Below are 12,478 nucleotides of genomic sequence, written 5' to 3'. Positions count from 1 at the left end.
TTTTTTTTTGTTTGTTTGTTTGTTTAGGTTGCTTATTGGGAATGATGTCAAAAAAATGTAGTCAACAGTCAAAAAAAAAATAAAAAGAAACCCAAACTTTTAATTTTTCTGTTGTAGGTTTAAACATTTGTTAACTTACAAAAGTTGCACTTATTTTCAATTCATGATAATTTTATCTGGACTTTTTGATTTTTATTTTTCTCATATATTTCTTTTGTAGCTTCAGGAACATTCTAGTAAAATTCATATTGTGATCAAATGCCTTTGATTTGAGTATTGGTGAACACACAGATAGGATTGATGTGTACCGTATTTATGAAGGTTTATTTTGAAAGAAAATTCAAAGGGCTTACTGTATAAAGTTATTTATATTTTGAAGTTATGAAGTAAACCTTTTTTTTCTTCCCAGGTTTTTATACTTAGTTGCCTTTTAGTCAATTAAAATTTGACAGTGCTATTCATTGAGCACTGCATTTGGGCTCACAGGTAGTAGGGAGGAGAGAATATAACAGATCAGCAAGATAGTCACTCATTTGGTATGTTAAACTTTCAGTTGTATAAAGTAAGCTTTGTATAATAAGTAAAAATATTTAGTGAATATCTTTTTAAACTATAGTTCTCAAAGTTAATTTTAGAGAAAGGTAACCACGTAAGATTGTGAATATAAAAGCAAATGCTGCTTGATTTCAATAAATGGGAATGTAAAAATTTCTTAATTTATAAAGATTCTTTAACTTTGCTGTGGTTTAATAATTTATTAACATAACTAATGTTCCAGAAAAATATGAAAATGAAAATATATAAGTAGTTTCTTTACCCTTTTTAGATCTTTCATTTGTACATATTTACAGTTTGAATATGTAAGATTTTGCCATTTATTCACAATTTTGTGTTTTGTTTAGAGTCTGTATCTCTTTGGTTTCTCTTAAATAGCAGAGGTAAGAATTTGATTGTAATGGCATTAAATGACATTAAAGTAAAAATTGAAATGTAGACAGTAGAATAGATTGTATGGTCTTAGAGAAGATGACCAGGCTTTTATTATTATTGTAGTGGTGCACTTGATTGTAAAATACTGTGAAATTTTATCCTAATTTCTTATGGCTTTGTACTTAAAAGCTCTGATCACTGTAAATGAGGGGCCAGAAAGAGAAAATTATTTGCTTGCACTTTTTCCTGTGGCTTCCTGAAAAGTTTATTAGGAAAAAGGTCAGCTGTAATTGCTAATTAAAGAGTTTCGTAATATTGTCAATCATATTCTAGTAGGAAGAAGTTTTGCTTATTTACAAAAACTATGTTCTGGATTATTAAATTTCAAATAAAGTCTTTAAAATCTTTTTTTGCTAACATTGATTAGCTTTGTTACACATAGCCGACAGACTTTATTGCTTCTGAAAACTGAATATTCCAGTGTTTAGCTGGATTTGGAATTAATGGCCATTGTTTCTATGGAGATTTTATTCCATTGTCCTTTGGCTTCTATTGCTGAGTAATATGTAAGTCTAATTTTATTTATAGGGGATTTTGTCTATATTGCTTTTAAGAACTGCTTTGCATCTTTTGAGTTATATAGTTTTACTATTCTTATTGTTTAGATGTTTTTTCTTATTCTGTCCAGATTTTGTTGCCCTTCTGAGATTGGAAGATCCCTGTCTCGCAGCAGTTTTTGAAAATTCTTAACCATTTTCTCATCAAATACTACTTTGTTGCTTTTCTCTCCTTGAATTTCTGTTCTCTCCTTCATGTCTATTAGTTTTTCTTACATGTTTTCCCTAAGGTATTCTTTTGTGCTGCGTTGTCAGTTTTTATCAGATTTATCTTTCTGTTTGATAATTCTTCAATTGTGTAAAATAATCAGTTCATTTAGTTTTGAATGTCTGTGAGTCTCTATATGCATATGTGTGTGGATGATCACACAAATTTAGTTTCACTAAATTTATAGTTTAATTCTTTTAGTCTCTGGTCTTTTATCTGAGTATTTTAATTTTCTGTTTGTGTGATTTATTTTAATGCCTCTAGCAGCTGAGAAAATTATTTTTTATGGTCTCTCAAATTATTCCATTTGGAATTCTTGGGGATATAATTCCTGTTTGTATCTACCTTCTTTTGCTCATTTTTTATTTTAAGTTCATCAGCAGGAGTATATCTGCAAGTACTGTACTGTGCAGGGTAGACTGGGTAGAAAGAATTTTTTGCAGAGGCTTTCATGGCCTTAATGCCATTTTTTTGTTAATATTTTTGATAGAAGGGTTTAGGGGTTTTCTGGACTGGCAGAAACTATAGATGTACATCTCAGAACCATGGTTATAAAATTTTAATGAAAACTTTTGGTCTACTTTTTGGGTAGTAGGAAAAGCAAACAAGCTTTTCCTTTTTCTTATGTCATCATGGGGATTTCTTTTCTCTTAGTTTACCCTTAGCTGACTATGGAACACTTGAAAAGTCTCAGTTTTATGTACCTGTCTCATTCCCTCTTCCCCAGCTTGCAGTCCAGTTTTCTGCCTTATCCTTAAATGGCCATTAACACTTTCAATTCCTATATAATCTCCCCGCCCGCCCAAGATTTCCCTTAATTTCCAGAAAAGTTGCCTGTTTTAGTGCAAAAACAGTTTCTGTTATATTTAATTGGAAGAGTTTTTGCTCATGTTTTTAGAAATGGATTCCTTAAATTAGTTTTTAAGTCATTTTTTTAATTTATAATTTTAAAATATAATAGATTAATTTTAAATTATAAAAGTAAGATGTGTGCGTGGTGGGATAAATAAACGTTCTGAAGGATATAAGGTGAAAAGTTAGGAAAAGTACCCAAAAGTCACCATAGAGTTAATGGTTTCTGGTATGTTTTTCTAGGACATGCTAAGTATATATGAGCATGACTCAGTCACATAATAGGGAATTTTTCCCTCTGTACCATTCTGCAACTTACTTTTTATGAATGTTTGATTTATTTACTTTTTTTTAATGTTTTCCCATATTACACATGAAGCTTTACTATAATCTTAGTCTTTTCCCTAATCCTGGACATGGTTCTTTGTAGTTTTATAAAATTACATTGCCAACAGTGGACATTCTTGATTGTATCTTTGTATTTGTGTAATTATATTTGTAGAATAAACTACCAGAAAAGGGATTTTCTTTTGTCAAAGAGTATGCCCAATTTTCATACTTTAAAATTTTTCCTAATTTCTTTCTCAGGAGCTTGCAGTGGTTACTATTTTTCATACTCCCTGGCCCACGCTTAATTTTTTAGACAACTTTATTGAGGTATAATTGACATATAATCAACTGCATATATTTAAAGTATACAACATAGTACGTTTTGACACACGTGTACACGGGTGAAACCATCGCCACAATCAAGATAATAGACATATACATCTCTTCCAAAATTTCCTCATGCCCCTTGTAATCTCATTTCCACATCTTCTTGCCCTGCTATCCTAAGTGGAAAGAGGTAGCATCTTGTTTTAATTTGCATTTCTTGAATGTGACTGAAATTGCATTTAAAGAAATACATTTATTGGATATCTTTTTTGCCTCTGGGAACCTTCTAAACATGTCCTTTAACCATTTTCCTCTTAGGTTCATCTTTTTCTCACATTTTAAGTGATATTTGTAAGTTAAGTCAACCACCTTTGTCATTTTTTTAGCTTAATTGTTTTTCGCCATAAAATAAAAGTTTCTGTCATATTTCTCAGTGTCTTCCTTTATGACTCTGGGTTTTTTACACGAGACAGAAAAACCTTTATAAGGCAAGATTATTTTTAAATGCAAAGAAATACACTTGTGTCTTCCAGTTCTTTCATGGTTTAGCTTTTTATCCTTTAAAAATTTTCATCCTTGTATAAATGAGGCAGAGGCTTAACCTTGTTCTCGTCCCTTCCCCCCACCCCATGGCTATCATTTGTGTCAGTACTACTTCTTAAATAATCTGGTGGTTTTGTTTTTAACTAATTGATTTGAAATAGCCTGTTGATTATATACTAACAGTTTCATAAGTATCTGGGGCTATTTCTACTGTATTTGGCTGCTCTTGGGTAAGTTTTTAAAATTCTTGTTTCATAAGTGAAGCTATTCATTAGTTTCCTTAGAGTCTTTTTGGATAGTATTTGACAGACTCGTCATTTCCATTTTATATTTAGTTTGTGACATGATGTTTTTAATCATTATGTCTTTTCTGAGAATAGGCAAAAATAAATATAATATTTTATTTTAATATTCATTGTTGAGTGACCTAAGGAGATGCACCTAAGAGTTATTTTAGCAGCCTGTTATTTTCAACTTTAACACTCTAACTAATCTTTCCTAAGGGATGATAGGTTTTGAAGTAGGTTTTCTGTTTGGTGGTAAATTTAAGTGATACCAGACATCAGTTATTGGGACTACCTTGTAGTGGGATTGGACATACTTGTTAAGATTAGGGCACATGAAGGGCCACAGGGAGAAGTTACAGGGAGATGAGATTTTAGATCAGAACTAGGAAGACTGATGTAACATCTTTTTAAAGATATAAAAGGAGCTTACAGGAGGTGCACATCCCTGGTTTTCAAGCATAGGTTCACTAACCATTCATCTGGGTCCAATCTTTGGGTGGCTAGTTGGATTAGATGGCCCCTTTCAACCCAAAAATCTTGTTAAAAAAGAAAAGACAGGTCAAGATTGTAAATTTTAGAGCGAGAAGGTCTTCTGTGCATGGTATAGTCATTTTACAATGATTATATTATTGCTATGAATTTCGTGTTCTAATTTTTAAATGATTTTAATGAGTTTTGTTCTTCGGAAACTGATTTATGTATTGATTCGAAATACTGAGTATTTAAAATGTGTTATTTTTTTGGTAGTAGATCTTTTAATTAAATTATAAGTTTGATTTCTTTACAGAATAAACTTTTAACCAGATTATCTCCTGTGTAGGTATTTTTAAATGAGTACTGTCTTTTCCTGAGAATGAACTAGTTTGGGCTTGGTAGGTAAGCAGAAATCTGAAAGATATTGGTTTAACTTTCAGCAGGTACCTGTTCAGTTTCTTGGAGAACCTGTTCAAACTGATATATCTATTGTATTCAAAGGATAAAACAGTAAATTTGGTTAAAAAAATAAAGAAGTTTCATGTGTTGTAACCTGATATCTGATAGAGAAATAAAATTTCATTAGTCATCTTTGGCATTAGTTGGATTTGTTTGAGATTGAGGTAACAGTGCTTTAGAATGGCTGTTGCTGAAATATCTTAAGGGATGTGGTAATAAGATGTGTGTCATAGTAATAAGTATGTGTTGTAGTTTAAAAGGAGAAATTGTACCACTGCTCTGAGATTTCAGTGTAGTCTCTAAAGATAATTTTAGAAAAGCTGTTGTAATGGAGTTCCTATGCCAGGCATCTCTGTGTTTAATTTACTAGATTATCTTGTCTTTTGGTTACTTTGAATTTTTTCCCTCATAAAAGATAACTTTATGATCGTATTGTGGACTCCGGGGCCATTTCCTTTTGTTGTAGCGACTGACTAGAGAATGTAAATTTAAATGAGTTTTTATATATCAGTGGCTGTTTCAGAAAATGATTAATCTTGGTCTGTTTTTTTCTTTGGTATCTTTTTCTTACTGATTTTTAGAACCAATTTAATTTTTTTTATTGCAGATATAATACGCTTGTAAACTTTTAAACATATATAACTGTACAAAATATGGCGATTCTATTCATTTTTTTGTATTTTCTTCAAGTGTTTTATGTTTTCTTATGTTTAAAATTTTAGATGTCTTTCTTTGATCTGAATGATTCAGCCTTTCCTCTAGTGATTTGAAATAACAGAATAAACTAAATTTAAAAAATATATTTGGATCTGCTTTAGGTTTTGAGTTCCATATTGTCTTTTCTTTTATCTTTATCACATTGCATATATTGCTCCCTCTAATAATTGTTAGACTGTCTCCTACCTCATAAATGTATATAGAGAGAATAAGTGCTTTAGGATGTTAGAAGGGGACTAGCTGTAGCCCTGGCACTTGAGCATGCAGAATTGAGGCTCAGGTTAGGTTCTTTTTCCCCTCTGGTTTATAGATGCTATATACTTGCCTCCTTAGCTAAATCAAAAGTGTGTTTAAAGTCAGTGAATCTATTTTTAAATTTAAATGGAGAATCAAAATGAACGCAGTTTATAGCGAATAGAAAAATTAACAATGTAATAATTATAAGGTGTTGTATGTGACTTCTAACACCAGCTTTTCCACTCTTACTTAGAACTGTATTTCCCATTTCGTTAAGAAAATAGTAGCATTAGGAAGAGCGTTTTCACAAACTTCTGTACTATATCTACTGCCTGGGTCTCTGCCGCTGCCTTATGTTTCTATGGATATCCGCTTCCATCTAAGGCCAGTCTCTACTTTTACACCAAATTCTATTCCTTCTTGACATTTGCAGACATTACCCCTCACTCTCTTGCATCATCAATATTTCCCTTTCTACTGGTTCATATTTGTCAGCATATTAACATGTGTAATTTCTCCTGTCTTTAAAAACTAGACTTTGAAACTGTCTATTCCCTTTTCTACTCAGAACAACTCCCCCCCCCCCCCCCCCCCGTCTCATTTCCCATTATTATTCAGAGTACAAGCCACAGTCCTTCCAGGTCCCTCTAAGGAACAACATGATTTGTTCACTGTCTCCTGCTCCCTTCAGATGATCTCTTTAATCTCATCTTTTACTACTTTTTGTCTTGTTCATTATACTTGAACCATATTGTCCTTATTGTTCTTGCTCAAATATGCCATACATCTTCTTGTCTCATATACTGTATATTAATTATTGGACTGTCTTCCCTTTGGTAGACTGTTAGCCCTATGAGGGTGGGGATTTTGGCCTTTTTTGTTGATATTTCTTTAGAACATCCTAGAAAACAGTGCTGACATACTGATGCTAAATAACTATGAATAAGTGAATAATAAACTTACAGAAGATAGTTGAAAATATATTTTCAGAGGTATGTTTTGAGCTGTGTTTTGAAGGATAAGTGAAGCTTAGATACAAAGGACAAAGCAAAGTTTTTAAGATTTGATAGTAAGGTGGAGGAGAAGTAGAATTTGGACTTTTCAGAAACTGGCTCCTTTTGGTTTCCTGCTTTAGAACCTATGGTAGCTTTTTACTGTTGATTTTCTCTCCAGTTGACTGCTGATCTCCAGTTGCTTGTACTTTATCTACTTCAAAATCATGTAAGAAACTCTGAGACATCTCTATCTTCTTGATCTTGACAGGTGGTTTCATCATTTAAAGACTCTTCCAAGTTAGAAATGTAGTTGTCTGAGACTCCTCCCTCACTTTCACTATAATAGTTGCTATGCCCTATTGTTTCGCTCAAGTCTTCTGCATTGAATTAATTCACTCTCATCAGCTTTGGCTTACTGAAATAGTCATTTTAAATGGTCTCCTTGCCTATCCATTTTTAAAATTTCGGTTATTTTTTATTTGTTGAAGTCCTAATTGATTCTAATCTACGTAGTCACTTTTGATAGTTTCTGTTCTTTGCTCATTTTTCCAATTCCCTCTTATTTTTTGTGTGTATGTTGTAACCTATATCTGTTAATTTCAGTATCTTAAATCTTTAGAGATCTAATTCCTTGGTAAAGCGTTTCTGTTGCCTCTTGCTCACGGTGGCTTATATTTCTGTCACTTTGGGTTGTGGGCTCTTATCTGGATGACAGCCTTTGGAAATCTTGAGAGGCCCAGATTGAGGGGGCATTCCACCAAAGAGGTTGTATATTTGTTTTTGCCACATGCACTTTGGGCACCACCAATTTGAGACCACTTAAATTTTTTGGCTTAGCATTTCCAAGATCATGCAAGTAGTTTGGACCTTAAAGTCATATTAAGAGATGATCCTTGGAGCCGAGGCAGAATCTGTACCAAAAGTCAAGACTCTTAACTTTATTTTAGTGCTTTATTATATTGTTATTCATCAGTTTTAAAATTCATTTTTGCTCAGGATTGATCCAGGTTTAACAGGCTGTGTAACCTATGGATGTTATGTTAAAACAAACAAAAAACAAAAAGAAAACATGGTCTCTGCTTCCTAAAAGCATTCCTGATTGACCAGTAGCAGGCACAGTAAAATATGTCTAATTAATTAAAAACCTAGATAGTTCATGAATTATCAGGTATAATTCTGTATAAAGTTTCTTTTAATATTTTGTTAGCACATGATTCCTTTTCCCTTTCAACTTGTTAAAACCTTGTCTTAAGAAGTCCAGGGTTGTGTTAATATAATTTAAAAAATTGCTTATGGAAGTGCAAAATGTTATCAAGTGCTGTTTTCGATCACAAAGATTAATAGTGTGCCTAATCAACATCTTTTTTTTTTTTAGGTTCCATTTATGGCTATTTTCAGACTTGGGCCATTAGTAGAACTTGAATAAAATATATCTGCATTTTAAAACAAGATATAAATTAGTTGAAAAACAAAGTTTAATAAGCTTAAGTTTATTATGTTATCAATATAAGATTTCTATGTCTGTCTATCTTGGCAATTAACACAGACAACTGTGACTAGCTTAATTTTGTCTTGGAAAGTTCATGAGTCCTTGTAAAATCGTTCTGGTGAAGTGTTATATTGGATAAACTCAGATTTATCCAGCTTTAAAGCAGATGTTTTCTAAAGTCTAAAATAGTTCTTCGAATAATGATTCTTTTGTTTAGGTGGAATTTGGTTTCTTCATCTAATCATTGCCTGTTTTTAGGACTTTGGACCAATAATTTAAAAATTTTTAAAGTTTTTAGATTTATTAGTACATTAAAAGTGCAAAAGTGCAAAAGATTTTAATTAGCTTTACCTTAAGCATGTCCTGGGGTTTAATTTAATCAACATTACACATTGTGCCTTTTTCTGCAATGAATTAGAGATGAGTTATAAGGATACAAAGCACTTTATGTGGCTTTTACATGTTTATAGGAGTATTGGTATCTAGAATCTAAACACCAGAATCATTCTTACTTTGAGGGTTAGCTTTATCTGAGACTGCCCTTCAGATAAGGGATATAATGTCTATATTCAAGGCAGATCTGGGTACTCAGATCACATCTTCATTTTCTCTAGCTATTGGGTTAATCTAAAAGTAGGACTGATGTTCTGTTGAGGAGGCAGAGCCTCTTCACATTTGGGATGGTGAGGGTCAGCTTTGTTGTTGCAATATAACTTATTTGCAGTAAGGGGTACCTTAAAGAAAATTGAAAAAAAAAAAGCATCTAATTTGTAATTTATTTTAATGCCAAATAACATCCTAAAATTTTGATTTTGACTTTATTATATTTTTATATCCTTGAGGTATCCCACCATATCATGAGGCTGTTAGTGACTGGATTAAAGGTGCTAGCAGTTTGTGAAGGGGCTTAAATCTCTAAGTGAGGCAATAAACCACCTCTTTTTTTTTTTGCCATTAAGAGTGTGGTACTCTTAGTGAATATCTAGTGTGTCGGTAATAGTTAATTCCTCTTTATTTCCATATCTACTAGTATTCATCAATGTTGTACAGTAAAAGAAAAAAGCTAAATACTAATAATGTGTCAAAAATAATGTGAGAAAAAATAATGGCTGTCTTAACTTTTTTTCCTCTTGTTAATATCTTTTCACATGATTTAAAAATAGAAGGATGTGTTACACTTTTTCTCGTTACTACACATTTTTCTTTCATTGTATATTTCAACTGTAGTTTGCAAAGTAATCAAGTATGTGATTTTAAACAATTAACCTCTTTGATTTGTCGATCAGGTTAGATCTGAAATACCACTTGAAACAGCAGTTGTGTGTTTAATTTTTATAAAATGACTCATTTTTTTTTTTCCCCCATTTAGGTTTTATAGGATCACATTAACAAAAACATGATGGAGTTTTATGAGTCAACATATTTTATTGTCCTTATTCCTTCAGTAGTGATTACAGTAATTTTCCTCTTCTTCTGGCTTTTCATGAAAGAAACATTATATGATGAGGTTCTTGCAAAACAGAAAAGAGAACAAAAGCTTATTCCTACCAAAACAGATAAAAAGAAGGCAGAAAAGAAAAAGAATAAAAAGAAAGAAATCCAGAATGGTAACCTCCATGAATCTGATTCTGAGAATGTACCCCGGGAATTTAAATTATCTGATGCATTGGCTGTAGAAGATGAGCAAGTTGTACCTGTTCCACTGAATGTGGTTGATACTTCAAGTAGTGTTAGAGAAAGAAAGAAGAAGGAAAAGAAACACAAGCCTGTACTAGAAGAGCAGGTCACCAAAGAAAGTGATGTATCAAAGATTCCAGGCAAAAAAGTAGAACCTGTCCCAGTTACTAAACAGCCTACCCCGCCGTCAGAAGCAGCTGCCTCAAAGAAGAAACCAGGGCAGAAGAAGTCTAAAAATGGAAACGGTATTGTAATCTATTTAACTTTATTTGGGTGATTGTATTTGTTTTAATAATCTCAGATACTTTGTTAGGTATGCACATAAAGTTTTAAACACTGAGTCTGAAACCAAGATCATTATCCTTTTCACTGTGTGTTTGCTTTTATTAACATTAATTACTGTTAGAAATAATTAGTATTGATCATAAAACAGCATTTAAAACTAAACTTTATATTGCAAATATTGGAAAGACTTTAATGGAAATATGTAAAATCTAACTGGTTTACTAATACCACTAAGAATCTGTACCAGCTGTTAGAAACTTTTATATTTATTTCAATCAGTATTTTCTAATCAGTGCGATTGAAATTAAAGATGAAAAGTTAAATCAGATATCCTTTTTCACCCTTGGTTGATTCATTTTGCAGACATTTAGCATATATCTGTTTTATGCTAGACATTGTACTAGGACTACAGAAATGAATAGTGCATTTTCAGGATATTCACATGCTAGCTATAGCTACAAAGATAAATATTGTAATATAAAAAGTTTTGTGTAATTTAGGTATGTCTGAACCAGTGTAGGAGTTCCAGAGTGGGCCACTTAGATCATGTAATGCCTGAAATCTGAAAGGTTGAGTAATAGCTAGTTTTATTGGGGTGGCTGGGAAGGAGTGGAGCTAGGGTATTCCAAAGATAGAGGTTAACAGGTACAATGGAAATGATGTGAGAAATGGTGTGATTTGATGTGCAGAGTATTAAATTAGTTATATTGGTTTTTAAATATTTGTTTGCCAGCTTTGATCAAGGCATAGTACTAGAGGAATAAGAGTAAGCACCCTATGTTCTAGTGGGGGAGAAGGACGCGCAAGCCAATAATAAAATGTGACTTACATGAGATGTTTAATGTATAGAAGAAGCACCCATACAGTTGTTACTTACGGGGACCATGGGGAAAAGCTTTACAGAGGAATGTTTAAGCTAGGTCTTCCAGGATGAGTCACTTCATCAAGCAGGTAGTGGAGTCTCATTCAACACTGGGAGAATATCATGTGTAAAGGCAAAGGTGTAAAATTATAGTGTATTTTTGAACCATTAAATATGAGGTATAGAGTAGTAGAAAAAAAGCTGAAAAGATCTGCAGAAGTCAGATCATGATGGTTCTTGTATATAGTACTAAGCTGGAATGTTATAGTTTAGCCATTGTTGAAGATTTTCAAGCAGGTTAGTTTAAATGGTCAGGTTTATATTTTAGGAAGATTTTTTTTGGCAGAACTTGGGAGTACAAATTTCATGAGACAGTATTTAATGTAGGGAGACTAGTTAAGAAGTTATTGTTTTCCAAAGTTAATTTGAAGGACTGAGCTATGGTAGTGACAGCAGAAATAGAAAATAGATCAGAGAGGTATACAAAGTAAAAATGATATGACTAACTTTATTGGATAGGAGATGGCAGATAGCAACTTTAACATATACAATAGAGACATTGAAATTGTTAAAGATTGGTTCAGTCATTAATTCAAATGGAGACAACAGCCAAGAAATCAAGAGAAGTCTGAGACTCAGAAGGTCAGCAATGGAAGAATTAGGAAAGATCACCAAGAGCAGAGATGTGACCTTAGACACCAAGGCTGAGATCACCAACATCCTTATATTCCCAGTTACTCTGTATAGTTGTAAAAGTTGGACAGTGAAGAAGGCTGGTAGGAAAAACATTGAGAGCTCTGTGGATACACTGGACTGTCAGAAAGTCGAACAAGTAGGTCCTAGAGCAAATTAAACCTTAAATATTGCTGGAGGTAAAAATAACAATACTGAAGCTGTTTACTCTGGGCACATCAAGAGAAGGTAGGGTTCTTTGGAAAGGACAGTAATACTGAGAAAAATAGAAAGCAGCAGGAAAAGAGGAAGAATAAATTTGAGGTGAATTGACTCATAGAGTAAGCCCTAAGCCTGAATCTACGGGAACTGAGTGGGGCCATTGACAGCAAATTGTGAACATCACTCATTCATAGAGTCACCAGGAGTCAGAGCTGACTCAATAGTATGTAATACACACATGGCAAGTAGAAGAGAAGGTGGTATCAAAGCTGATTTCCCAAGTTCCGAGTTAGGT

General features: G+C 32.7%; 1 protein-coding gene across 1 annotated transcript in view; it reads left to right on the top strand.

The window, feature by feature from the left end:
- KTN1 (kinectin 1) overlaps positions 1-12,478 on the top strand; it is a 94,050-nt gene that overhangs the window by 15,899 nt on the left and 65,673 nt on the right. Inside the window, exon 2 of the mRNA XM_023527224.1 lies at positions 9,835-10,387. Within this exon, the coding sequence (XP_023382992.1) occupies positions 9,862-10,387 (526 nt within the window). The 5' untranslated portion in view covers positions 9,835-9,861. The remainder of the gene's footprint in view (positions 1-9,834; positions 10,388-12,478) is intronic.

The sequence above is a fragment of the Pteropus vampyrus genome, unplaced genomic scaffold (assembly GCF_000151845.1).
Source record: "Pteropus vampyrus isolate Shadow unplaced genomic scaffold, Pvam_2.0 Scaffold15, whole genome shotgun sequence".
NCBI classification, from domain to species: domain Eukaryota; kingdom Metazoa; phylum Chordata; class Mammalia; order Chiroptera; family Pteropodidae; genus Pteropus; species Pteropus vampyrus.
This window is presented reverse-complemented; position numbering and strand designations above follow the sequence as displayed.